At 40.0% G+C, this 25,941-nt stretch overlaps 1 protein-coding gene and 1 long non-coding RNA gene across 3 annotated transcripts; one reads left to right on the top strand and one right to left on the bottom strand.

The window, feature by feature from the left end:
• Positions 1-572: 572 nt before the first annotated feature.
• On the bottom strand, positions 573-25,941 carry LOC101485450 (calpain-1 catalytic subunit-like). 2 transcript variants are annotated; one of them, XM_004574752.4, is made up of 23 exons: positions 25,859-25,941; positions 10,326-10,377; positions 8,814-9,067; positions 8,184-8,253; positions 7,980-8,098; positions 7,673-7,806; positions 7,410-7,584; positions 6,719-6,793; positions 5,831-5,916; positions 5,637-5,711; positions 5,292-5,452; positions 5,023-5,180; positions 4,667-4,678; positions 4,255-4,463; positions 4,095-4,140; positions 3,948-4,016; positions 3,761-3,818; positions 3,247-3,308; positions 2,973-3,041; positions 2,793-2,871; positions 1,594-1,710; positions 1,370-1,422; positions 573-1,247 (listed from the first exon to the last, which is right to left on the bottom strand). In XM_004574752.4, the coding sequence occupies exons 3-23, from the start codon at positions 9,048-9,050 to the stop codon at positions 1,221-1,223; spliced, it is 2,091 nt and encodes a 696-aa protein (XP_004574809.3). In that variant the 5' UTR covers positions 9,051-9,067; positions 10,326-10,377; positions 25,859-25,941; the 3' UTR covers positions 573-1,220. The 2 variants fall into 2 exon arrangements, with proteins under 2 accessions (XP_004574809.3, XP_076733593.1); XM_076877478.1 differs by lacking the exon at positions 25,859-25,941 and having other exon boundaries at positions 10,326-10,392.
• LOC143413961 (uncharacterized) lies at positions 4,215-12,123 on the top strand. Its single transcript, XR_013094523.1, has 6 exons — positions 4,215-4,337; positions 5,309-5,468; positions 5,870-5,975; positions 7,418-7,593; positions 11,629-11,894; positions 11,978-12,123. It is a non-coding gene; the product is annotated as an uncharacterized LOC143413961 (long non-coding RNA).

The following is a 25,941-nucleotide window of genomic DNA, read 5'->3' as shown; positions in this document are numbered from 1 at the left end:
CGGGTTTCCTCCATTTGGTTCGGGGGTTACCACCACAACAGGCACCAATCACCTTGCAGCCGCAGCGGCTTTAGCAATGGAGGCGCTGAACACGGTCCATTTGGACTCAGTGTCCCCCAATCTCCCTTGGAATGCTGTTGCAGCTCTGCCGGTGGTGTGAGTTGAAGATCTCGCGGACCAGGACCTTTGCTAAGCATTCCCAGCACACCCTCACTATACTGCTAGGTCTGTCCAGCATCATCTTCCACCACCTAATCCAACTCACAACTGATCAGTTGACAGCTCAGCCCGACCCTTCACCCTAGTGCTCAGAACATATGGCCACAGGTCTGGTGATACGTTAATAAAAATTGATCATTGACCTACTGCCTAGGGTGCCTCGGTGTCACCTGCATTTATAGACATCCTTATGTAAGCAAATGTCTAAATGCTTTAGACGTTTTTTAGTATGTCTAAAGCATTCAATGTAATAAAGGGAAGTATCTATAAAAGTGTCTGGGTAAAAGAAGATCTCTCAAAGAAAAATCAAAGACGGCAAATCTACAAAATAACACATGATTTTATTAAGAAAATGTAACTTTAACAGGCAATTATGCAGCTAAATATATCAAAACCCACAAAACAAATGATAAGATTAAAAAAAATCCCAGCTGCTGGAAAAAAGAAAATTGCTGAAGATCACAAAGGCAATGCTTCATTGAAAGGAGGAGAACGCAACCTCTCACTATTGAAACTGACCCACTGAAGTTTGGTACTTCCTTTCCCCAATATAAAAGGAATTTTAAAAAGCAGCTGATATAGAAAATTACATATAAAAACAAAGGTACTAGTTAAATTTGACATTTTCTTCCTTTGAATTTCCATTTTCCGAGTTTTTGTAGTTATCTTATCAGTTTAATTTCCCATCCACTTCATTCATTTTTGACTGATACAATAGTCCCATGTCATTCACGAACATCTGTATTATGTTTCTATTATAAAACACAGATTGACAAGTTTGCAGTACTAGTCACAAAAAAATGCAGTTATTCAGTCTTTGACATAATATGCAGAGAGGCATAAGGTTTACAGCTTTAAATGTTAGTGTTTGTTATAGTTTCACATTATTGTGTTTAGTTGTTTCAAAGTAATAAAGTGTTATAGCTAATTCACAGAAAACAAGTTTTTGAAATATCTTCTTGTGTTTTCCAGATGAAACGTGCATCTGTCTTTCAGCTGGCTTAAGTGTACATGGAAACGTACATCCACTGAAAATAAGACAGATTATTTATTAACATTTAAGTATCACTTAAACTGATGCGTTTTCTTTGTATAAATATTTATATTTATTTATTCGTTTGCTCTGTCAGCACTAAAGTGACTTTATTACCTCTGACTCCTTGAGATGAATGGATTTTCCATCAGACAACTGTTTGAAGATTTCTGTTGAAGAACACAACTTTGAGTTTAAACTGTACAAATCATGAACCTTAATCAAATCTTAGAAGCGAGAAAGATGTTTTCCACTGAAAAAACTTTTCATTCTCACTGCATGAGATTTATTTTCAGCTATCTACACATCTACTGTTGTTATTTCTTCTCGGCTTCACTTACTCTTCATGCAGTCCAAGCGAATCATGAGACTGATGAAGCACTCCAGTGCCATGTGTCCAGAGGAGGCGCCATAGCGCAGAGCCATCAGACTGAGCATGTCATCTGAAACCTTCATTCCTGAAGAACACACACAGTCAGACTTCAGGAGGAGTTTGCTGAGATATATGTACATACATACATATACTAGTGCTGTCAGCGTTAATCTCGTTAAAATGATGTTAACGCGCCGTCCAGCTGCACGCACGGGTCAATCCGCGCTATCTTGCTAATGAAGATTTGCCGCGTTAATGTAGTTATGGCAGTGGTTCCCGAACTTTTTTTGCTGGGGCCCCCTTTGTTTTACAAGAAAAATGTTCGCCCCCCGCATGCACAAACACATCCTCCAGCCACACACGCCCATATTTTGTTTTCAAACACCAACAGTTTATTTCACATCTCAAACATTTAGTAAACAATTAAACAAATACAAGTAATCTGCAATAAATTACAGGTAGTGATAAAATACACTACTAAATCTTTTACGCTACGTCCACACCTACACGGCTATTTTTGAAAACGCAGCTGTTTCTATGCGTTTGGGCCTTTCGTCAGCACGTAAACGGCGTTTGGAATCACCGAAAATGGAGATTTTTTTAAAACTCCTTTTTTAGACTCCTTTTCCATCCCTCCGTGTGGACGAGGGATAGACAGTTCGTCAGGCAACGTCAAAGGTATGTGCCTTTTTTCACGTCACGCTGTGCGCACGTTATTGTTTACATGAGATGAATTGCAGAATGGCAGATAAACAGTATTTTGTCTCCATCTTCAGGTTTTACACGCTTACATACACACACGATATGCTTCATCGTATTTTCTAGTCTTTGGCTTAGAATTAAGTTGGTTTGGAAACATATTTGGCGATGCTTCATCTCCTGCTTTGCGTTTGTGTGGACACCCGTCAAAAACCTGTCCATTATGCTAGCAGTGTCCAAGTGTCCTTTTTTTTTTTTTTCTTTTCATACCCCCTGCAATGGCTCTGCGCCCCACCCTAGGGGGTGGGCCACACACTTTGGGAAGCTCTGGGTTATGGCGCTAGCATTATTTTAACGAGATTAACGCTGACAGCACTAATATATACTAATACACACACATATATGTATATATACATACATATACACACATGTACATATATATACACACATATAACTATAAACATATACCTGAAGCTACAAATGCGTTCCTCAGCTCACTCAGTGACAGCGTTCCTGTTTTTGAAACGTCGGTGAGGAAGAAAGTCTCCTGATAAGAGAAGACTGAAACCATGAAACTGATCAGGGAAAATCTTCACATCTATAGCAGATGTAGTGATATATGTTTTAAGGCTGTTTTTTTCCCTTTACCTTGTACTTGGTGACCTTGTTCCACAGACGGACAAATTCCTCACTGTTTAGTTTGCCTGTGATCGATGTCTTTTAAAACCCACATTAAGGTAGCAAAGGGACAAATCTTAGTCTGGTCTTTCAGATGAGTAATGCTGGTTATATCAACAGAGAAGCACTCAGGTTTGCTTACATATAGACTTCTGCAATAGTTACTTTTCAACAGCTCAAAAAGGCAAACTACAAAGTTTCTTAATCTGCTTTTTCCAGTATCACATGTATTATAACAGGATACATCCATTAGAGCCACCATGCTGCGACAGGCATCAAGGCTGAACCCTCCAGATTTCATTTCTCCTAAATAAAACAGAGTTGAATTAGCAAAGACAGTGTAGCACAATTGTCATCCACAGTATTCAGAGTCATAGACTGCATGTCGAAGTAGCCATGGCGACTAAGAAACTTAGGGTCTTGCACACCCTGCTGTATTACTGATGTTTACACTAATGTGGACCACAGTTAATTTTGTATTAATAAGTTAGAGTCATATTCTCATAAACCAGAGTTTGCCAGAGTCCGATGAAGGCTTACAGGAAATAATACTGATTTATAAATTGGACGGGTCAGACCTGGAAACTACGCTATATGAACAAAAGTATTTACAGGGCTCCAAACCTCCTCTGGCAATAACATCAGCACAAAAACTGTGCACAAGGAGCTTCATGGAATGGGTTCCCATGGCCAAACAGCCATGTGTAGGTGGCCCAGTAAATTTAAATTGAGCTTGACAGACTTTTTAAAGGCCAAACCTTTCAGGATGTTTTCATTTAGAAGCCTCTGGAGCTGCTCAGCATCCACTTCTTCATACTGAAACATTAATTGATTTGGTTTACTACATGATACATTACACAGACGTTAGACACATAATGCTATATAAACTTGTAATATTGCAGTAATGCGGCTAATATTATTAGCAAAAAGATCTTTTTTAATTACCTTGTCAGAGTATTGACGGAAGAATGTTTTCTTGTTTTCTTCATCCTGATGGTTTTTTACTTTTGTGACCTGACGAGTCAACAGTTCACATTAATAACACATGAACAGCAAAATAACACGGACACAATTAAATGATTTGTTACAAACCTTTTCAACTGGCTCATATCTTTGCTCATTTGAATTTGAATTCTCACTGTGGGGAGACCAATATGCATTACTTTCATAGAAATCAACTGTAATGTGTCAAATGCAAATTTTGTTTTAAAATTTTTTATGTCATATCATCAGACATCGACAGTGAGCATACTAGCAACAAGTCTCTTCTCTTGAGTGGATGGTGAGGATGAAGGAGGCTGTCTCGTTGGGTTTGAAGGTGGATGGCACAATCAGGTATTCACCAGGCTTCAGCATAAGGAACTCTATCACCTCACGGGCATTCATGTATTTATCACTCCGAGCAACAGGCAGATGGGTGTTGAAGAACATTGCTGGAAACTTCCCACTTTGCGTTTTGTACTGAAATTATTCAAAGTGATATTTCAGCTCCCCAATTTCATTTGAAGAAGTTTCTGAAGTGCGTACAGACATGTCAACTTGAAGGTTTTATGTATCAGCGCATACAGATACACAGAACCTTAATAGTGAAAGACAGTGTACTTTCCTTTTCACATCACCATATGTGTATTATAAACATGAAATAGATTAAATTAGTTTCTTACGTCTTCGGACACCTTGAAGGACGTCAGATGAATTTTGTTCATGTTGGGAATAAACAATAATTCAGTTAGTCGTTAGTTAGTTATTTCAACATGTGCACAGCCACTGTATGAATGTTTGGACAGCATATTAAAGCTTGGCTTGCTAACAAAATGGTTTTTTGTATGTTGTAGTAAATTTTTGATCTGTCATTTTCTGCATTTCAACACCACATTATTATTGTTGTTTCCACATTACGATACAAGTTCTGACAATAGTTAAATACATTTTCATGCTCTGAAAATGTCAACTTCAACATGGTATTTGTTTTCACCATAGTTATGCATGTATGAATGATATGACAAAGAGAAATATTTACCAAATATACAGCAAAACCAATGTGGAGGTTCTGCACCAGGCGTCTGTTCCTCTTGTCAGGCTTTTGCATGAGAGACACTAGGATGTTTTTCTCCCCATTGGACTCAGAGTTTTCACCTACGACCTTAATTCGATACTGTGGATTTGTCCAGAAAGTGTCTGGAGGACATAGAGGGAAAAATATGTTTTATTTACATGAATTGAAGATTAAAAAATTATGTTCTGCTGAACATTTAAACACCTATATTCCAGTATATGCTATATAATTACCTCTGTTATTTATGCAGCCTCCAGCAGTAGTTCCAGCAACCCACCGACCCTCGTACACAGAGGTCTTCCACTGAGCAGAGGATTTTCCATCTATGAAGTCTGGTTTCAGGCCACAGATGTCAAGATCTGTGTAGAACTTACAGAAATCTTCAAATGCCATCCTGTTAATAAAATCAGGTAGATTCTCATTCCTAATTTATTTAGATGTGATGTCAAAGTATAAAACTCTAAGCTTATGACATAGTACAGAGTAAATAAAGCAAAAAAAGAGAAAACTACAACTTCTGGTGGTATTAATATAATTCCGCCAGAGGTTGTAGTTTTCTTTTGACGAAATTTGCTTACCAAAACTCTCCATCATCAGCCACTGAAAGGCACATTTGGCGGTCTTGAGAACTCACAATGTCCCACATGGGGGACCTTAAAGACAGTATTTTAGGTAAGAGATGACACATTATGTTGGTAATTTTTATCCAGAGTTGCATATTTTGAAGAAAATTATTCTCTAATTAAATATACCAAAGCTGATTACTGCTTACCGATCACTCCAGTCTCCTACCCACTCTCCTTTGCCCCAGGGGTTCCACAAACGGATCAGCTTCACAAGTTTTCCTTGGCTAATAAGCTGGCCGCAGGCACCAGAAAAATCACAGTTATTGGTTCGATGCATGCTCAATCATCCAGGTAAGTAAATCACAAAAGATTGATTCTGTTCATCTGGACGTAACGTTTTCAATGCAAGAAACGTTTCGTCACTCATCCAAGTGACGTCTTCAGTTTCAGCTGACTGCAGGTTTCCCCAACCTTATAAACAGTACATTGCACAATGACTGAAACGAGCATCACTGAACGAACAATCAGCTGGAAACACTGGTTTGAGGGGGAGTCAAGGAGGCCATTTACGTGATTGCAGCCATTCCCCAACTCTCTGTGGATGGTACTCATTGCCACTGATCAGTGGTCTTTGATCAGTAGTTGTTAGTCAATGGTCATGAGAATTTGCATATTAATGATCAAGGAACTGATCTCAGAGCCCATTGTTCATTCAGTGGTTCTATTTTCAGTCATTGTGCAAATGTACTGTTTATAAGGTTGGGAAAACCTGCAGTCAGCTGAGACTGAATAAGTCACTTGGATGAGTGACGAAACGTTTCTCCCAGAAAACGCTACGTCCAGATGAACAGAATCAACCTTCTGGGACATATTATTGTTGTATTTAAATGTATGCTTAAAGGTTTTTAAATCTCCCCTAAACATTTTGTCTAATATGTCATGCGCTTGTTTTTGCTGTAATTCTTCCTACACTGCATACTGTGATACTATGTGATAGCATTCTTTTTATTGCTGTAATCTTACCAGGGAAGTATTATTACTGTAGATTCACTTCCAATACTAACTGTGATTACTGTGTAAGTATAATTCTTTACCTCTTTAACCCCTGTCACAGTGTAGGCGTGCCCTTGGACCAGTCCATTTGGCAAAACTGTGTTAGCAGATGTTTCCTACAATCAAGGAACATTGGTCATTGTAAAAGCATAAAAAATGAAAATAAAGACTTCTGATACAATAATATCATTAGAAAAAAGTGACTGCAAAGTTTGGTTATGTTGACTTAAAGCAAATTTCAACATTTTGGGACACTTTGTCTTCATAAAAGATGTTTCTGGCAGTCAACCAACCGCTTCACAAAAAACTTAAAATAGATTTTGAACTTTCAGAGTCTACTAAGTCAAAACAGTCTTCTTGTTCCAGGATTTGCATTCCCACTTAAGCAGTCCCAAAGTGCATGCTAACTTGGGTTGTATTTGTGCAATATTGGTTGATTATGCCATAAATATAACTTCATCATTACATCATTGATTTAGTTTTATAGTTTTTAGGCAATATGATACCAGTTTTATTGGTAGATGATGAAGTGCAGTCTGAGTGGAAAACACAGACTTTGTTATAACTCACCTCAAAATGCATAAAATGTTTGTTAAAATGTCAAAACAGTTTCACAGCATCTCTAATCTATACTAACACTAATCAAAGTCCTCTAAGCCCTTTTTTGTAGTTGGAGAATAATCTCCCTGAATAACCTCGGGCTGTTTCTGAGTTCTGTTTTTTTGTGCTTACCCCTTGAGGTGTACCACAGCCCATCAATGTGTTGGATTTGCCAGCTCTGCATATCAGCCCCCACACGTCTGAACTGGCGTCCGACAGCTGGACGCACATGTGGACGCCACCGGTGAAATCCATCATAGCCTCTGAAGGAGTTCCAGAAGTCATGTCGGTGTAGGAACCACAAACCCTGACAGAGGTAGATAATATTTTTCACAGATCCCCCACATGTAACTTGTTCACTGTATATCGGATAAATCATATGTTTCTTTGCATACTTGGCATAAGCTTTCTCCAGCAGAGCAGGCCAGAACTCATTTGGATCTTTGGAGTGAACAAAGATTAGTCTGCCATTGATCGTCGGCAACTTGTCATCAATGACGACGTCCACCCACCGCCCGAATCTCCAGAACTTAAATAAAGATACAATTGTTTTGTGAGCTTGTTGTGTTTCATGAAATTTGATCATTAGAGACAAAATAATCCAAACTCTGAAATAAACAGCTTTTAAGTTTTAGTTTAGTGGAGAAAAACAGTTAAAGATAATAATTACTTGTCTTATTCTGATAGTTTAATGATGTTTACCCTGAAGTGAAAAATGCCACAGTAGTTCTCTTTGATTTTTTGGTCGAGCGGAACAACTTGTTCAAAAATGTGATTCTGGAAAGTCAGTGCGCCGATTGATGCAAGAAACCAGCAGTTTCCTGTTTAACAACAACAAAAAAAGAACAATCAGGACTGTAGGCAGATACAAGAGTGTAAATATTAGGAGTGAAGAAATGACCCTACCAAGTACACCTTGACCAAAGTCAAATCTGGAGACGCCATCAACCACAAATTCAGCATCAGGAGCAATTTGCTGTAAAACAGGGAGTCAGTTTTCAAATATAAGGATTGCTTCACTCATTTCCACTTAATGTATCCGACCATTCCCAAATTTAAGAGGTTTGGGGCCAAGTTTGAAATATGAAACTCTACTTCACAGGCTTAAATATCAGGATTAATTTAATTATTGTCACATCCACTAGAGGGCACTGTTACAGTGAAAATCTCACTTCTTGGTTCATAAGAAGAGCTACATTTTCACAATCTCAAATGCAGTGGGGCAAAGGTGGAAAAGATATTGTATTTTGTTTTCTAAAATTCTAAAATGAATTATTAGCTCATGTCTAGCAGTCTAGGGCAACCACTTTTATTTTTGAAATGTTAAGCATTATTGTTAGCTGTGTACTGGGACTGTGTGAATTGAAGAACAGCTCATTCAAACACTTTTACAATCTGACTGCAGAAAAATGTCATTAGCAGAAAATTTAAACTGAATCACTTGCAGTGAAAAAGGGGGAATCAGTCCCCGGCTGATTAAACATTTAGATGTGATAGAGCATCTAATGTGCAATTTAAATATCTTTAAATACTCACCGCAGGTCTTAGCCACTTCACGTGGGCCAGGTCGGAGGGCTTCAGTATCCCCTGGCCAATAGACTTTCCATCAGGGGGGAACATGTCATCGAGGTACCTTACTCCTTTGATTAGACAGTACTGCTTCAGGTTCTTGAAGTCTTGGTTACAGAACCTTTCAGGGTTGCAGATGCTCCCATATCCCTTCTGCTTGTGACGAGCCTCCATAATGTTCAGGCATGCACCAGGAAGAGGCATTGCTGCAGTGTTTGTGTCTGTTTTCAAGAAGTTGGCATGTAAATTTGATAGATTAGTATAATAAATGATATGCTACAAAGAAACAATGTCAGCTCAAATCCTAACAGTAAAATTAAATTCTTCTTAAAATGATCAGTACGCTCCTCAAACCTCTAGGGTGATTATCAGTCTACTCCACCTCTAGTTTACAACCAGTAAATTACATTAAATATTTTTTTGGTAACATAACTTTAGATATTAAAAATAAAGCTTGGTTGATGTAAGAATTGATGTAAAAAGTCAATGCCAAAAAAACATGACATACTCTGTCATTTCATATATTTAATTGTCATATAAGACAATTTTATTCTTCTTTGCTTGTGTTTAAATTCAGTACTTCAGAAAAGGTTATTTGTAGGCATGCTTCTTTATGTATGAAAATCTCTGTCTGCACAAAACAAGTACATACAAATTACAAATTCATTAGACCACCACCCAGTGTAATGTTTATACCACAGCTGCTCTCAATTAACAGTATTAGTAAATACCAAAATCATGTTTTATGTTTCTGTAACCAACTGTATGTGTAGCCTCTTTAATCAAAATAGTATTTTTAAAGCTGTTGTTATCCATTAATTTTCATATTTCATACAACTGTAATTTTATTTTAATTTGCCTAATAGATAACAATATAATTCTAAGTAATTTCTAAAAACACATTTTCATTCTTGTTATGATAGATGGTCTAATAAATTTGTTAAGCACTGTATGCCCATTTGCTTTTTAGGAAGCAGCTCAGCTCATGCTTAATGTTTATATTGACTATAGCTGCTACTACTAATAATATTAATAGAATTAACTAAAAACAATATACATACTGAGATTAAAGTGGTAGACATTTAGAGGAAATTACCTAAGATTTAACTCAGTTTTATGAGCCGTTTTTTGCAAGGTAACAGTCTGCAACAGCACAAGTGCAGCACCTGTTCTAATAGGTATAGGTGACCCATAATGATAAAGGTGGGTCGCCTAACTAAATCTAGGTGAGAAAAAAAATAGGTGAAATAATATATAAATATTAAAAACATTGCTTGGGTTTTTTTTCTCTTTTAAAAGAAAAAGAACTGCAATTTACAATAAAATATCAATGAAATGCCCATATAGTAATAATATTTAATGAGACTATGAAACTAATAAAAACAAAACAAAACCTAACACTAAAAATAAACAGAAAAAGAAAAACTATAATAACTGATTTTAGTCATTAGTCCTAAAATTGTTAAACAAACATCTTACCTGAACGAGTCACGAAAGAGGAAGCGTGTTGTTTAGTAGATATGGAGCAGGTCTGCAGGTAAGAGTGGACAGGCTTCAGTCTTATATAATGCCCACAATCCCCTAAATCAGACAGGACAGGTTGTGGCACCTCCTTATCTTACAATGCAAATTTCACTCAAACTCCACCACTTTCCTTGGAATTACTCTGGAACCTGCAGGGTTAGTTTTATAGGTGTTTACACACAAGTCATGTTAATTCTTAATGTACAGGTGTGATGCCCTGTATACAGCTTCCTGGTTTTTATTTAAAATAACCCAAAGGTTTGCTTGACTTCAGCGCAAATATGTAACTCTGTTGTTGTATGTTGTCTGCTAAATAAACATTATATTTTAGATGTTTGAACAACCTTGAGTAAGTTTGTTTAAACTTACAGGGCTGCCATGGTAGTTGGCATCCACTTTATTTTTGGTTTCTTCGAGCATTTGTGCATGTTAGAACTTGTAACTACACAAAGATTTTATGGCTGACAGTTAAATCTTTTTGCCTCTAAAGTGTTTGACTACTGTAGAACAAGAAAAAAAATTCACTAACAAAATAACTGACTTCACCAATTAAACTGCACGCCAAGATATTTTTGCTGATGTACATGTGCAGTAAAGATCCTGATGTTACTTGTTTAACAAAGATTTACTATATGATATATTTAAATATTTACAGACGTGGACAAAAATGTTGCTACCCTTCGGTCAATGAAAGAAAAACTCACAATGGTCACAGCAATAACTTTAATCTGACAAAAGTAATAATAAATAAAAGTTCTATAAATCTTAACCAATGAAAGTCAGACATTGCTTTTCAACCAAGCTTCAACTGAATTATTTAAAAAATAAATGCATGAAACAGGCCTGGACAAAAATGATGGTACCCACAACTTAATATTTTGTTGCACAACCTTTTGAGGCAAACACTGCAATCAAACGATTCCTGTAACTGTCACCTCTCAGCAGGTATTTTGGTCCACTCCTCATGAGCAAACTGATCCAGTTGTTTCCGGTTTGAAGGGCGCCTTTTCCAGACTGCATGTTTCAGCTCCTTCCAAAGATGCTCAATAGGATTGAGGTCAGGGTTCATAGAAGGCCACTTTAAAATAGTCTTATGTTTTCCTCTTAGCCATTCTTGGGTGTTTTTAGCTGTGTTTTGTGTCATTGTCCTGTTGTAAGACCCATGATCTGCGACTGAGACCAAGCTTTCTGATACTGACCAGCACATTTTTCTCTAGAATCCCTTGATAGTCTTGAGATTTCATTGTACCCCGCACAGATTCAAGACAACCTGTGCCAGATGCAGCAAAGCAGCACCTGTCACGACCTGGGGGATCGGCAAGGCGCTGGTCGGCCTTATTTTTTTTCTTTTCTCTCTCTTGCGCTCTCTCTCACCTCCTCTCTGTCGCTGGGGCAGAACTCATTGTGGGTTCACGCCCTCGGCCCTCGGCCCACGGAAAAGAACGCACCTGATGCCCATCAAGGTGAATGGCATTTCAGCCAGGAGGTGACTGCTGGTCTTCGCTGGATTGTTGTCTACCACACGTCAGTGAGAGTCAAGCTACAGCTCAAGATAAGTCAAGTGTCTTTTGTGAATATCGTACTCATTCCTGTTTCCTCATCTACAGACCCCCTGGATAACCTTTCCCATGTGAATCTGTGTGTCAAGTGTGAAGAAAGGAACTGCAGTCATGTATGTGGAGAGTTGGAGAGCGAGTGATTCCCCCCCTTGGATTTCCCTGGAGTCCCGTCCCTCACATTGTTGTATATAGCACTGCCCGGCACTCTCTGTATATACACCTGGTGAACTCTGTAAATAAATCCTTGTGTTCAGTTGATTCAGGAGTCCTGCGTTTGAGTCCCCTGCATCTTGAGTGACAGGAGAATGGCGGCTAAGCTGTCATCCCTGTTGGACAACGTCTCCCACCCCATGCAGCAGACTGTGACAGCACTGAGCAGCTCCTTCAGTGGGAGACTGCGGCACCCACGGTGTGGGACGGAGAGATTTCGCAGGTCTTTCCTCCCCACTGCTGTCAGACTCCACAACAAAGACTTTAACTGAACAAACACACACATCCACACATGTGCAATAACACTAAGTGCAATAATCTTTTCTGGCATCGTTGTATTTTTACTCAGTTGTATATAGCATTCGTATTCTATTTTTATCTTATTGTATATTTTTATTCTATTTTATTCTACTGTATGTCACCCTTTTTAACTGAGTAGTCCAAAATCAGTCAAATCCACAGTAATCTGTCATACAAAGTCAAGGAAAAAACTATATTTGGGAATCTACTCTTGTTGGGTTCAGTTAGGATCGTAAGGAGACTGGCAGTGGTAACTCAACTTAAAGAAGGAATATCCCTCCACTCAGAATGAGACACTGACAACAACTTAAAGGGAGAAAAGTGATTTGAGTGTATTCAACATTTAAATGGTCCAAAACATAGACATGAACAAAACATTTAAATCATTTCAAACATGTAAATGTCAACAATGTACAACATATCACTTAAAGTGTCCATAAATGTATCAGGTAGGCTGTCCATTTCAGTTCAGTGCACTTAGTATTCAGTGTTCTTAGTAAGTGTTAATTGTCTTTAGTCACTGGTTTGCTTTTTGATGTTAAGTGGAATCAGATCTGACCCAAAAAAAAGAAAAAAGTAACAACATAAAGTGTCCTGAGATCTCATAAAAAAACGTTAATCCAAAAAAAATTGCAAATCGTTGTATCCTACCACCCTCCAAGGAAACAGGTGGCCTTCAGATTGAGAACGTCCTTTCTAGGCACCTCCAGTGGCATCCAGTCCTTAGATGGCACCGCTCGGTCCTTGCAGCAGATTTCTACTACATAAAAAAAACCAGCCAGGATATTCTTCATAGAAAACATTAATTCCGTAGCGCAACACGTTACAGGACTGAATATCCACACAGCTTTGCGCATCTAGCTCCGTGCAGGCGGATGCAGTGAAAGAAAGTCACCACGCACGCGCTATGGTGCATTCACGGTACATGGGGAAAACTCAGCATTTAACAAAACAGTAACACTTCAAATTAGAATAAAAACAGAATACAATTGGCAATAAAATAACCATGGGTTACACTCTCCCCCTCTAAACGGCATGAGTCCCTTCATGCATCATAGACCAACTGGGGCCTGGTAAAGGTGACATGACAGTTTTGGAGAATGCAACGCCTAAGGTTTGGAAAAAGGAGCTAATAGCCAAGGTCAGTGGCTCTCCTAACTCATCATAAGTGAATTTCTGAGGTGGGCGTCTTTCTCTGTCAGAGCGCCTCAACCTCACTGGTTCTGTAGCACCAGCATCAGTACTAACAGCATCATCATTAATGACTGCAGGCTCTGGTGGAGTGAGATCTGCATCAGTCATGGTAGGTGTCAAGTTGGGTTCGGGAATGTCAATCACAACATGGTCTGAAGACCTCGCATCGGAAGGAACATAGTCCACATGACTTGTGTTAGAGACTTCAGGTTGTGTCAAGGTAGGTTTTCCAATATCAGGTAAGGACGTTTCCGGTACAGCAGTGTCAGGGGATGATACAGGGGGATGACTGTCCAATTGCTGTTGGGCTTTAGGATGAGCTGACTCAATTTGAATGTAAGGGGCTTTTGTGATGATTTGTGGATTCCATATGCCAAAACATAATTCCTCTTCATCACTCATCTCATCACTGTACTCTCCTCCATTATCCTTGTCGTTGCCTTTTGTGCAGTTTGGTTTACTCCTGGTCCTCATTTTCCTTTGATTCCCATTTTGAGAGTCCGATCCAACCTGATCTTCAACAGGTAAGAACCCGCAAGGGAGAAGCAAATCCCTGTGCAATGTACGCTGGGGGCCGTCTCCGTTTTCCAGTCTGACAACATACACTGGGCTGTCTTTGACCCGTTTGACAACAATGTGAATATTTTGTTCCCAACGGTTAGCAAGTTTGTGCTTCCCTCTAACATTCACGTTCCTTACTAAAACTCTGTCACCTGGAAACAGTTCTGCAGCTTTGATCTTTTTATCAAACCTCATTTTATTCTTCTCACCCATCTTTTGTGAGTGTTCGCTGGCAAGGGTGTAACTCTCTTGGAGGTTTTGGCGAAGACCTTTAACATAGTCAGAGTAAGACTTTGGACTGGTTTTGCCCGGGTGAGTACCAAGGACAAGATCAATAGGCAACCTCGGCTGTCTGCCGAACATAAGTTCGTATGGGCAGTACCCTGTTGTGTCATTTCGTGTACAGTTGTAGGCATGTGTTAATGGCCTAACAAAGTCTCTCCAATGATACTTGTCTTTGTCCTCCAGTGTGCCTAACATGTCTAAGAGAGTCCTATTGTACCTTTCCACCGGGTTTCCTCGTGGATGATAGGGCGTTGTGCGAATTTTGCTTGTCCCAATCAATGTGCAGAGCTCTTTCACAAGCTTAGATTCAAAATCTCTGCCTTGGTCACTAAGCAGACGGCTAGGGATGCCATAGGGGATGATAAGGTGATCCCAAAGAGCCCTGGCTATTGTCTTAGCCTTTTGATCTTTTGTCGGGACCGCAACTGCAAATTTTGTGAAATGGTCCGTCAATACTAACACATTTCTGGTGTCTCGACTATCGGGCTCAATACACAAGTAATCAATGCACACTAGCTCAAGAGGGTAAGTTGCCTGGATATTCTGTAGTAGAGCAGCCTTTTGGGGAAGGGCCTTCCTCATGAGACAACGTGAGCATTTCTTACACTTCTCTTCAATAGACTGAGCCATTCGTGGCCAGTAGAACCTTGCCCGAGCGAGATGTAAGGCACGCTCAACCCCGAGGTGACCAACCTCGTCATGTACACCTTTCAGGGCTCTGTCGCGGTACTTTTGGGGCAGTACTAACTGGTACACAAGGGAATCTCTGTCATTGAATTTCCTGTAAAGCACGCCATTACTGAGCTTGAGTTTGTTCCATTGTTTCAGAAGGAGTTTAACATCTGACGATTCAAGATTTGCTTCTTTGGGGCTGGGTTTCAAGCCTCTTCTCAACAGGGCTATAACACGAGCGAGAGAAGGATCATCCTTTTGTGCAGCGCACCAATCAGCATCTGTCATTGAGGGTAAGATGTCTTCTCCATAAGCCTCAGTGACTGAGCTGGGGTCAATAGCAAGACTCTCGACAACTGAGAGGGTTTCTGAATGGCATGACACTGAGTGACGCTGACACAAGGCAGAAAACGTTTCATGGTCAAGATTGTTTTGCATGTTAATGAGACGTTCTTTCATATCATCAATGCGAGCTTTTTCTTTGACAAATGCCTCATCTTCATGAGGAGGCTCTTGGGGCCGCCGTGACAACCCATCAGCATCTTTGTTTGCTTGACCTGCCCTGTACTTAATATTGAAATTGTAAGTAGACAAGGCAGCCAGCCACCTGTGTCCTGCCGCATCTAATTTTGCAGTTGTCAAAACATAAGTTAGCGGGTTATTGTCGGTCAGGACTGTGAAGCTAGAACCGTAAAGGTAGTCATTGAACTTTTCACACACAGCCCACTTGAGGGCTAAGAATTCAAGTTTGTGTGTGGGATAGTTCTGTTCACTCTTAGAAAGCCCCCTGCTAGCGTAAGCAACTGCTCTCAGCCTCCCCTCTTGCTCCTGATAGAGCGCAGCTCCCAACCCATCCCGACAAGCATCCGTGTGCAATACATAGGGGAGTTGAGGGTTGGCAAAAGCAAGAATTGGTGCAGAAGTCAGCTTTTCGATTATTGTTCGGAAGGAGGTTTCACACTCATGAGTCCATTGTTCCCCGAGAGGCTGAGTGGGACTGTAAGAAAGTCTGGGTGGTTCTCTCTTGTAAATCTTGCCTCTCTTCTTCGGTGGCCGGTAGCCGGCAGTGAGACGATTCAACGGTTTGGCTATCTTGGAGTACCCTTCAACGAAACGTCTATAGTATCCAGCGAAGCCTAAAAAACATTTAAGCTCTTTGAAATTGGATGGGCGCGGCCAACATTTCAGAGCAGAGATCTTTTCAGGATCGGTGTGGACTCCGTGAGCATCCACAACATGCCCTAAATACTTCACAGATGTTTTGAAGAAGTGGCATTTTTCTGGGGATAATTTAAGACCGTAGTCTCTCAAGCGACTAAGAACTTTCATTAGCCTGGATTCGTGCTCTTCCAATGTGTCTGAGAACACAATCAGGTCGTCTAAAAAGACAAGCACTTCGGTGAGGTGGAGATCACTCACACACTTCTCCATCAGGCGTTGGAAGGTGCTTGGGGCATTTGTAACACCCTGTGGCATCCTATTAAATTCATAGAAGCCAAGAGGACACACAAAAGCTGTCTTAGGCTTGTCCTCCTCGGCTACCTCCACCTGATAGTAACCGGACTTAAGGTCCATGACCGAAAACCATTTAGCTCCACTCAGAGCTGTGAATGTCTCCTCAATATTTGGCAGGGCATATGCATCTCGAATAGTTCTTAGATTTAGTCTACGGTAATCTATGCATAGCCTTATCGAGCCATTCTTTTTCCTTACCAATACAATTGGTGAGGCGAAAGGACTTTGTGACTCTCGAATGATGCCTGCATCCAGTAATTCTCTTAGATGTTGTTTGGCAGCTTCTCTGTCACTTGGGTGTATGGGCCTTGGCCGCTCTTTGAAAGGCGTTTCATTGTTCAATTTGATTTGGTGCTTCACAGCTGTGGTGTGGCCATGGGACATGTCATCGAGAGCAAAAACTTCAGGGATGGATCTCAGTTTTCCCAGAATTCGCTCTTTCCATTGCTCTGGGATGGGAGAATCATCAAGGTTGAATGTGAGGTTGTCACTGTCTGGTTCATTTTGACTTGGAGGATTCCGAGTTTGACTTGATGCTAGTGGGGAAACGTGTTGGGCTGCACAAGCTTGAGCGACAATGCTATTTGACTGCAACGTAACAGCATGTTCACTAACATTGTGTACAATGACAGGCACTTTACTGCTGGAATTAAAAGGAATGTCTACTAAAGCCGATTCAAGAAGCAATCCACCTGGTAACTTGTATTGCTCATGCGGCTCAAGGACAAAACTTGTGTTCCGGTTGTTCTTTCTTAACCTCACATTTCCCATTAGGCATTGTTTGTGTCTTGCAGGGATTGTCACTGCCCCTTTGCTATGCAACATGACAGGGCAGGAATGAGTATCATTTCTTTGTACTTGGGCAACATGTTGAAGGATCGTTGCAAACTGCTTAGAGTGTAGCTTACGAATGAACTTGGGACCATCTTGATGTACTAACTGTCCATAAACCCGTAAAAGCACATTTGTCCCTATCAACAGCGGAATTCTACTGTTAAAGTGACACTCAGGAACAACAAGGGCCAAAACAGCTAATTGTTGTTCTTTGCCTGCAATATTTTCGGGAAATGTAATGCAAGTCTGAACATATCCCAAGTATGGCACGTTTTGCCCTCCTGCTCCTTCAATTTCAAGAAGAGCATGTATTGGCTGGATGGGAAGGTGGGAAAGGTGCATCTTGTGAAAAGACTCAGAAATGGTCGTAACCTGTGAGCCTGAGTCCATTATGGATTCACAGGGTACCCCGTCAACAAGTACTGAGGCTGCACAGCGTGGGCCTATGAGGCCTTGAGGGAAGAGGAAGTTAGGATCTAGGCTGCCTATGGGATGAATGGGTTCTGTGATTTGCACTTCAGGACCACAAGCTAATGTCTCGGGACTGGGGAAATCAAGGGTTTCAGCTCCTGGGTGTCCCACGACAGGAGCTGCCACTAGTTTAAAGCAAACGGGGCTGTGGCCTGTCGTGCAGCAAAATCAGCCTGTTTCTTTCTCAACTCTGCATGCTTTTCTCGGACAAGTGTGGGATTAGCGTCATTTGTGCAGCTTACTGCAATATGATTGTCTTCCCCACACTTAAAGCAAAACCATGCCCTAGGTGTGCCAGGAACTTTAGCAAATGCCTGTGAGTTTCTGGTGTTGACAGCTAGAGAATTTTTGGGCTCATATTTCTCAGGTTTGGTTAAATGTCTTTGGCTTTGGACAAGCATTTGGACTTGTTTGGTCAACTCGGCTATTTGACTTTCAAGCTTGGCAGTTTCATTCAGTTTTGGGTTCACAGATTTGGATTTAGTGCTTACAAGAGGTTCAGTACTTGGGGTGGTGCTCCTTGGCCTTTGAGTTAAAGTTAACTGTTCAACTTGCTTTGCGAGCTCATTGACTTTTTGTTCGAGTTTCACAGCTTCACTGTCGGTTGGAGTAGGAGTCGCAAGTGGCGCTTGGCCAAAGGTGGGCATACTAAAAACTGAGTGTGCATGTGCAGCAGCTTTTGTTGCACCCAAATGTTTCTTCATGCGGTCCAACTTGGCGAAACGACGCTCTTCCTCAGTCCTTAACATGAGGAGAAGCTCCGAAAATGAGGGTGGAAAGCTCTTTTTTGCTTCAAGCTGGAGACTTACTATCAAGCTTTGGTCCCAGCAACCTCTAATGAATTGCTTAAGAAGCAGTTCATTTACATTTGTAGGAGGGGCTCCCCCTCTAGAAATGACTCGTGTGAGAAGGCTGTGAAGACGGTTCAAGAAGGCAGATGGGTTTTCTCCGCTGTTTTGATTCGAGCCAAGAAAGGCAGTGTAAAGCTCTTCACCGTCCTCAACAACTCCAAAGGCTGAATCAAGCTGAGTGACATAAGTGCTTGGTGTCGCAGTGACCCCCAGAGGCTTTACAATTTCAGATGCAGGGCTAAGTAAGCTCTCAAGTATCTTCCTCACTTTGAGGGCATCAGTCAGAAAAGGGTCACTGAGTAGAAGATCGACTTGGGTACGCCATGTCTCATAGTCGACGTCACCGTTGGGCCGTGGAAGTCGGCCTGAGAAGGTACGTATCTTAGCATGAGCAAGGGGTGCGTGACTTGGCTCATTACGAATAACATGTTCAACCACTACTTTCTGAATATGCGAAGGGTTGTAGATGCTCTCGTCTACATGTACTGGACCAGCAAAAGTGTCAGTATGTGGGCTGAAAGCACTTGTGGGTTCTACGGGTTCACTTGAATCAGTATTGGGAATGATGTCAGCTGTCGTATTAACGTTATGGTCAACAGGTGACTGTGTCTCAGTCTGGGGGGTAGGGCTGGCCTGCAACTCGCCTTGGAAAATACTGAGGAAGCCTGCCCTCCCACTGCCCCCCATAAACTCAAGTTCCTTCAGGTATCTACGGGCCACTTCCTTGCCCATTTCTTCTTGGGTGATATCTCTGATGGTTTTGGAAACCCATTTCACTGTAGGGTCTACAGGGCTGACAACTTCCCCTAAGGTGGAAGGGTCTATCTTTAAGATAGCCTGTTCAGACTCATACACTATAAGTGTTCTGCCTTCGGGCTGATGTGGCTCATCAGGGACCCTGACAATGTTAGAGATCTTACCATTGACTTCAAAAACATTAGTTATATCATGTTCACTACGATGTCTTTCAATACCTGTAATAAGCAGGGTTTTCTGGCTATCAACTCTAAAGCGTTCACAAAGGTCAAGTGCCATTTTCGAAAATAAAAGTATCACTCAGTGTGTCATATGAGTTGGAGGTAAAACCACTATGCCAATCTCCTGGCTGGTTCGCCACTAGTTGTCACCCTTTTTAACTGAGTAGTCCAAAATCAGTCAAATCCACAGTAATCTGTCATACAAAGTCAAGGAAAAAACTATATTTGGGAATCTACTCTTGTTGGGTTCAGTTAGGATCGTAAGGAGACTGGCAGTGGTAACTCAACTTAAAGAAGGAATATCCCTCCACTCAGAATGAGACACTGACAACAACTTAAAGGGAGAAAAGTGATTTGAGTGTATTCAACATTTAAATGGTCCAAAACATAGACATGAACAAAACATTTAAATCATTTCAAACATGTAAATGTCAACAATGTACAACATATCACTTAAAGTGTCCATAAATGTATCAGGTAGGCTGTCCATTTCAGTTCAGTGCACTTAGTATTCAGTGTTCTTAGTAAGTGTTAATTGTCTTTAGTCAATGGTTTGCTTTTTGATGTTAAGTGGAATCAGATCTGACCCAAAAAAAAGAAAAAAGTAACAACATAAAGTGTCCTGAGATCTCAGAAAAAAACGTTAATCCAAAAAAAATTGCAAATCGTTGTATCCTACCACCCTCCAAGGAAACAGGTGGCCTTCAGATTGAGAACGTCCTTTCTAGGCACCTCCAGTGGCATCCAGTCCTTAGATGGCACCGCTCGGTCCTTGCAGCAGATTTCTACTACATAAAAAAAAACCAGCCAGGATATTCTTCATAGAAAACATTAATTCCGTAGCGCAACACGTTACAGGACTGAATATCCACACAGCTTTGCGCATCTAGCTCCGTGCAGGCGGATGCAGTGAAAGAAAGTCACCACGCACGCGCTATGGTGCATTCACGGTACATGGGGAAAACTCAGCATTTAACAAAACAGTAACACTTCAAATTAGAATAAAAACAGAATACAATTGGCAATAAAATAACCATGGGTTACATGTATATAGTATATTATTTTATTCTATTCTGTACAGCTGTGTACTGTATTTATTCTTATTGTATTCTAATTTTTGCGTCATAACTTTTGCACTGTCCACTTCCTGCTGTGACAAAACAAATTTCCCACGTGTGGGACTAATAAAGGTTATCTTATCTTATCTTATCTTATCTTATCTTATCTTATCTTTGATCTGTCATCAATTTCCTCCTGCAGCCACGTCCAGGGAGGTTGGCTTAAGATAAGATAAAGGATTTCAAAAGAGAGACTCTGGATTAACATGTCCCTTTGGCCACATTATTTTCTTTCTTTTCTAGGGGTACCATCATTTTTGTCCAGGCCTGTTTCATGCATTCATTTTTAATTCAGTCAAAGCATGGTTGAAAAGCAATGTCTGACTTTCATTGGTTAAGATTTATTATTGGTTTTGTAAGATTAAAGTTATTTCTGTGACCATTGTGAGTTTTTCTTTCATTGACCGAAGGGTACCAACAATTTTGCCCAAGTCTGTATATTATAGGAGAGGCTGACTTATGGAGCTTCTTTGAAATCTCACTTGAGACGAGCATGTGGGCATGTGCTTCTTTTTAAAACTTTCCCGTTCCATTTTGCAGAAGTTGAAGTTTTTCAACATTAAATTAAAGGCTGCTTTGAATAACAGGAGGAGGCATGCATAGGCAGCCAGATAAAACTGTGCAATAAATATTGGAAATTCCTCAGGCTCCTCAGTTCCTCCTATTATAATACAACCACAGACAAAGAAAAGCATGAAAGATATTACATACGTAAGCCAAAATGGAGCAGCAGTGAAAAAAGCTTGACTCTAGTTTCCAGGTGTTATAGTGGCAAAACAAGCCGAAATAATCACCACTGTGGCCAAACATCTACACTTTGGTCTCTTCTCAACAAAGGACATTGTTACTGAAGTCTTGTGGTTTGATCAGATGCGACTTTGCAAACCTAAGCAGAACCTGCACAGACATCTGAGTCCAATCAGCGTCATGCCTGCCTTCTTGGAGCCAGTCAGCCTCCACTCTGCATGGTTTAAATGTCAGTGCTCTTCCATCAATCTCCCCTTCAGACATTCCCTTGTGGAACCCACCTCTTTCCCATCTCCACCTCACTGGAGTCACTCAGAGCCACATCCTAGCCTCATCTTCACTACCACTGGCATCTATAACTCCGGGGTGTTCTGGAGTACTTTCTTTTGATCATGGATGTAATGATGCATTTGTTATGATAAACTTGAATCTTAATAAAAACATTTTTTTGTTGTAAAATATTTCTCTATATCTATTAACTAGAAACACGTGAGACCCTAAAAAAACAAAAAACACCCAAAACAAATAAAATAAACGTAAAATAAAAAGTGTTCTGCATCACTGAAAATAAAAACTGGCTTTATGTGACTGTGATTATTTCCCCCCCAAGGCCTTTTAAACATGACTTTCCTTGGAACTGAAAGTTAAATGAATTATGATCACATGCTTGTTTTCACTTCCACTGCTTAACAAACCAGTTATAGAATTTGATGTGCATAAAGTCTTTAGGGAGAAACCCAATATACAAGGGACTCTCAAAAGGGCAGAAGTTGTTGTTATTGCCCTGTCTCGGTAAGATACATACTCTCTAACAAAGCCAGCGCTCCTGAATGTCATCAGCTCAAACAATCTAGTTTATTTTAAGGAAACAGTCTTCTTGCAAAAAAGCCCACTGATGAGTTGTGGTAATAATTCTAAGACAGTTCTTAGACTAACCAGTTTTCTACTTTTTTCTTCTTTGTTTTCCAATAATAAAGCTTATTTGTTCCTCTCTCAGCCCGACTCCTACTGAGCACTCTTTACAGGCCACAGCTCTGTTCTCCAACACTCCCCACTGCACGCACTGGCTTGCGGCCTGCCTGTGATTTATTTTTTTCATTTGTTAAGAAAAAAACAAACAAAAAAACAAAAACAAATGTGATGAACAAACCACACAACCTGCAACTACAAGATAACCAGAAGAGTACATGGTTAGGTTACTTTCACACCATAAAAACCTGTTTAGAGGCAAACCTCTCCCATGCATCCTTTTCACCACCGTTATACATCAGTGGTGAAATCAGCAAAGATGCACTTGAATGTCTCATCTGTTCTGGATGTTGAAGGATTCCCCTCACTGGCCATAATTTCCCCATTATAGATTACTTATATACAGTATTTCTAGGTGTATAGGTGAAGTTAACACTTGCATTATTGTAAGCCAGTGTCAATGTTAAGGCCTAAATTGCCATTAGAATATTGCAATTAGGAGGATAACTGCAATTATAAACTAAAGCTTTTTATCAGAGTGTGAGCCTGTCAGTGAGCAAAAACTCCTTATCCAGGCTGGCCACGTGAGAAGGGTTACTTTGTTTCCTTAAGGAGGCCAGAGGTTATAAACTCAGCAGTCAGGATATGGGAATTTCTATAGAAAGGGGCATCTGTACTTTCACACCTTTGCTAATGAGTTAATCTGAAATTTGTGGTAAACACAGATTCTATGTCATTCTTTTGCATGTTTTACCCTGTTCAGTCTAACCGCCTCTACCTGCAAATTTAGGATAGGTAAGCTGGCAAAGCACATTTCCAGTTTATTTATTCAGAAGTCATTCTTGCATGATAGCGCATACAGTGATCTTATCACGTTCAGATCCTTTCAAGTGATAGGGAAAAATGAAACTAAATTACTGGTGTCATGTTAAGACCTGCCTATGGCTGCACAAGATGAAGATGAAGAAACTAAACTAAGATAACTAAAGGATGCCGTCAAATGCTGGAGTCTGCGAGGCCAAATTATCAAACAAAATCAACCCATTCCCAAGAAAATAGTTTAATTAAAAAGAAGGTAATGGTGAATTTCCCATCTAGTGAGAAGAAAAAGGAGTAGAATAGGCAGCAACAAAAAGGACAGGAGCCCTCATAAAAACCCATAATGAAAGTATTATTTTTACTCATGTAATTGTTGATTATTAGCATCGAAATAGTAACTGAATGTGATGCACTGTTATGTTTACAGAGAGAAACACATGTTCGGTAACTGCACTAACAGATAACGAGGACTTTAATCAAAATATAATTAGCCGCCCAAAAGGGGAAAGAGAGAAAATTGTAATGGAAAACCAGATTACACAAGGTTTTTGTGATAGTAGCTAGCTGGCAGTGCCAAAATGATTTATCATTTCTGTAGCTACTCTGTTCTACGGCTATATCCCAAAAAGTTGATTCTGTTCAGCTGGACGTGGGACAAACGTTTCATCCCTCATGACTTCTTCTGAAGCATCAAGATATCTATGGGTGGGTGCGTAATGCCAGTTTGAGTTTGAGTTTGTTTTGTTCACACTAAACAACAAGCGAGTGAGAGAGATACTGCAACATGGCCAAACTTGTCTCCAAATTCGTAGTCATTTCGTTAAATTATGTTTTTGTTACGCAGCGGACCATGAAGACCACTCTACCCACATTTTAAAACTGAGACCTTCTAAAACATGAAGTCAAAAGATATAAGTCTTTTGACTTCAAGTTCTGTATGAGAACTCTTATGCCAGTCAAGGAAAAACTTATTTTTTAAGCTACAACATCAGTTTGACGTTAGAAAAGTAAACACCAAAGACTATGGGCTTTGAAACGTCTTGAACCAGAAAAATCGAAGCAGAATATTTCATTCAAACACACAATAGGTGTTCACAAACGTGAAAAAAAATATTAAAATCTTCTGAGAATTATTCTCTTTTACTCATGCCTAACGTTGCGTTGGTCTTATATTCATCAGTCATCGGGTGATGGTCTGATTTTCTAAGCTATTTCCAGTCAAACTGGTACCACTTGTCTTTAAAGTGTTCCCAGAAGCGATCACTAATCTCTTTACTGTTATTTGGACATGCCAAAAACAACAACAACAACAAAAGGTTTTGTAGGCTGTTGACTTCGGAGGCCATTCTGTTGTTTTGTTGATTCTCTTTCAGTTAACAGGTGTCACTGATGCCATGTTAACTGTAAATGAACAATATCTAATTAGACTCTAGCTAGAGACCTGGACATTTCTGTTAGAAGCCAGTAGAGGGCAGTAGTGGAAATGATGGTGATCACACAAGAGAAGGTTGGGTCTGTAAAGACCTAAAATCATACATTAAACATACATCCTTGTTTATCAGAAACGATGTGATAATACACAAAAAAGTCTTTGGTGGAGGAAAAATAATTTTACTCAAATATTTTAACGTCACAATCAGTGATCTGATTGCTGACACTATTAACATGTACTCTATTCTCTTTGACTTCACTCAAGTGGTGCAGTGCTGCTATGCCCCTTTGTGATGGCTTAACCCATATTGTGCAGAACTAGAAGGTCATTAATGCTTTAATCTCTTACAGACTATAAGGAGACTATGACGATTGCAATGCACATTATTCTGACATCAGCAGGGAAAGCGTATGAAAACTGTGCTTCCTTCAACATCAGAATCTTAAATGTTGTGAATCGTGCCTACAGTTTGCCAACTCCTCTGTGATGTCCCAGTGCAGGATTAGAAACTTCCTTATGGCTGCTAATTTTTGACTGAACATCAAAGGTGACGTGGTCTTTGCAGAGCCCTCGGCAGGCTAAGTCATTGATAAACAAAAGGTTTACATAGGTTATGTTTTCTATTATGTTTTAAAAATGTAATTGAACTTGAATTTCAGGTAAAAATTGTTTTTTTGTTTTTTTAAATTTCTCCCTGTAATTACAATACAGTAATTGTATAAGTGAGCATGGAGGCTGGTGGAGGGAATAATGTCCCAGTGGTGATGCTGGGTAATTTCCTGCCTTTAAACAAACACACTGCCTAATATTCTAGATAACATAACATGGCAATAAAATATATGAAATTAAAGGTATAACCTAACCAGCTCTTCCTTATTTGTAGCCGTCTCAGAATAAAGTTGGCACATGAATTACAGCTGTTCTGTTAACCTTAAATTAAATGTTCAATCACAAAGAGTTGAAAACATACTCACCTGTTTTGCTCGTGTCTCCTTTAGCGCTCCCAATTCCGAAGAACTTCATGCCTTTTCTGTGTTTCTTTAGCAACCACAGCTGT

The sequence above is a fragment of the Maylandia zebra genome, linkage group LG19, assembly GCF_041146795.1.
Source record: "Maylandia zebra isolate NMK-2024a linkage group LG19, Mzebra_GT3a, whole genome shotgun sequence".
NCBI lineage: Eukaryota > Metazoa > Chordata > Actinopteri > Cichliformes > Cichlidae > Maylandia > Maylandia zebra.
The sequence above is the reverse complement of the archived record's forward strand: the minus strand, read 5'-3'. Positions and strand labels throughout refer to the sequence as shown.

Bases quoted from the DNA above. Each gene is read 5' to 3' on its own strand.
- LOC101485450 (XM_004574752.4), bottom strand. From the start codon at position 9,050: ATGCCTCTTCCTGGTGCATGCCTGAACATTATGGAGGCTCGTCACAAG. The intron at 5,712-5,830 runs GTAAGCAGTAAT...ACTGTCTTTAAG, and splicing joins GTAGGAGACTGGAGTGATCG to GTCCCCCATGTGGGACATTG. The intron at 1,423-1,593 runs GTAAGTGAAGCC...GTTCTTCAACAG, and splicing joins TCGCTTGGACTGCATGAAGA to AAATCTTCAAACAGTTGTCT.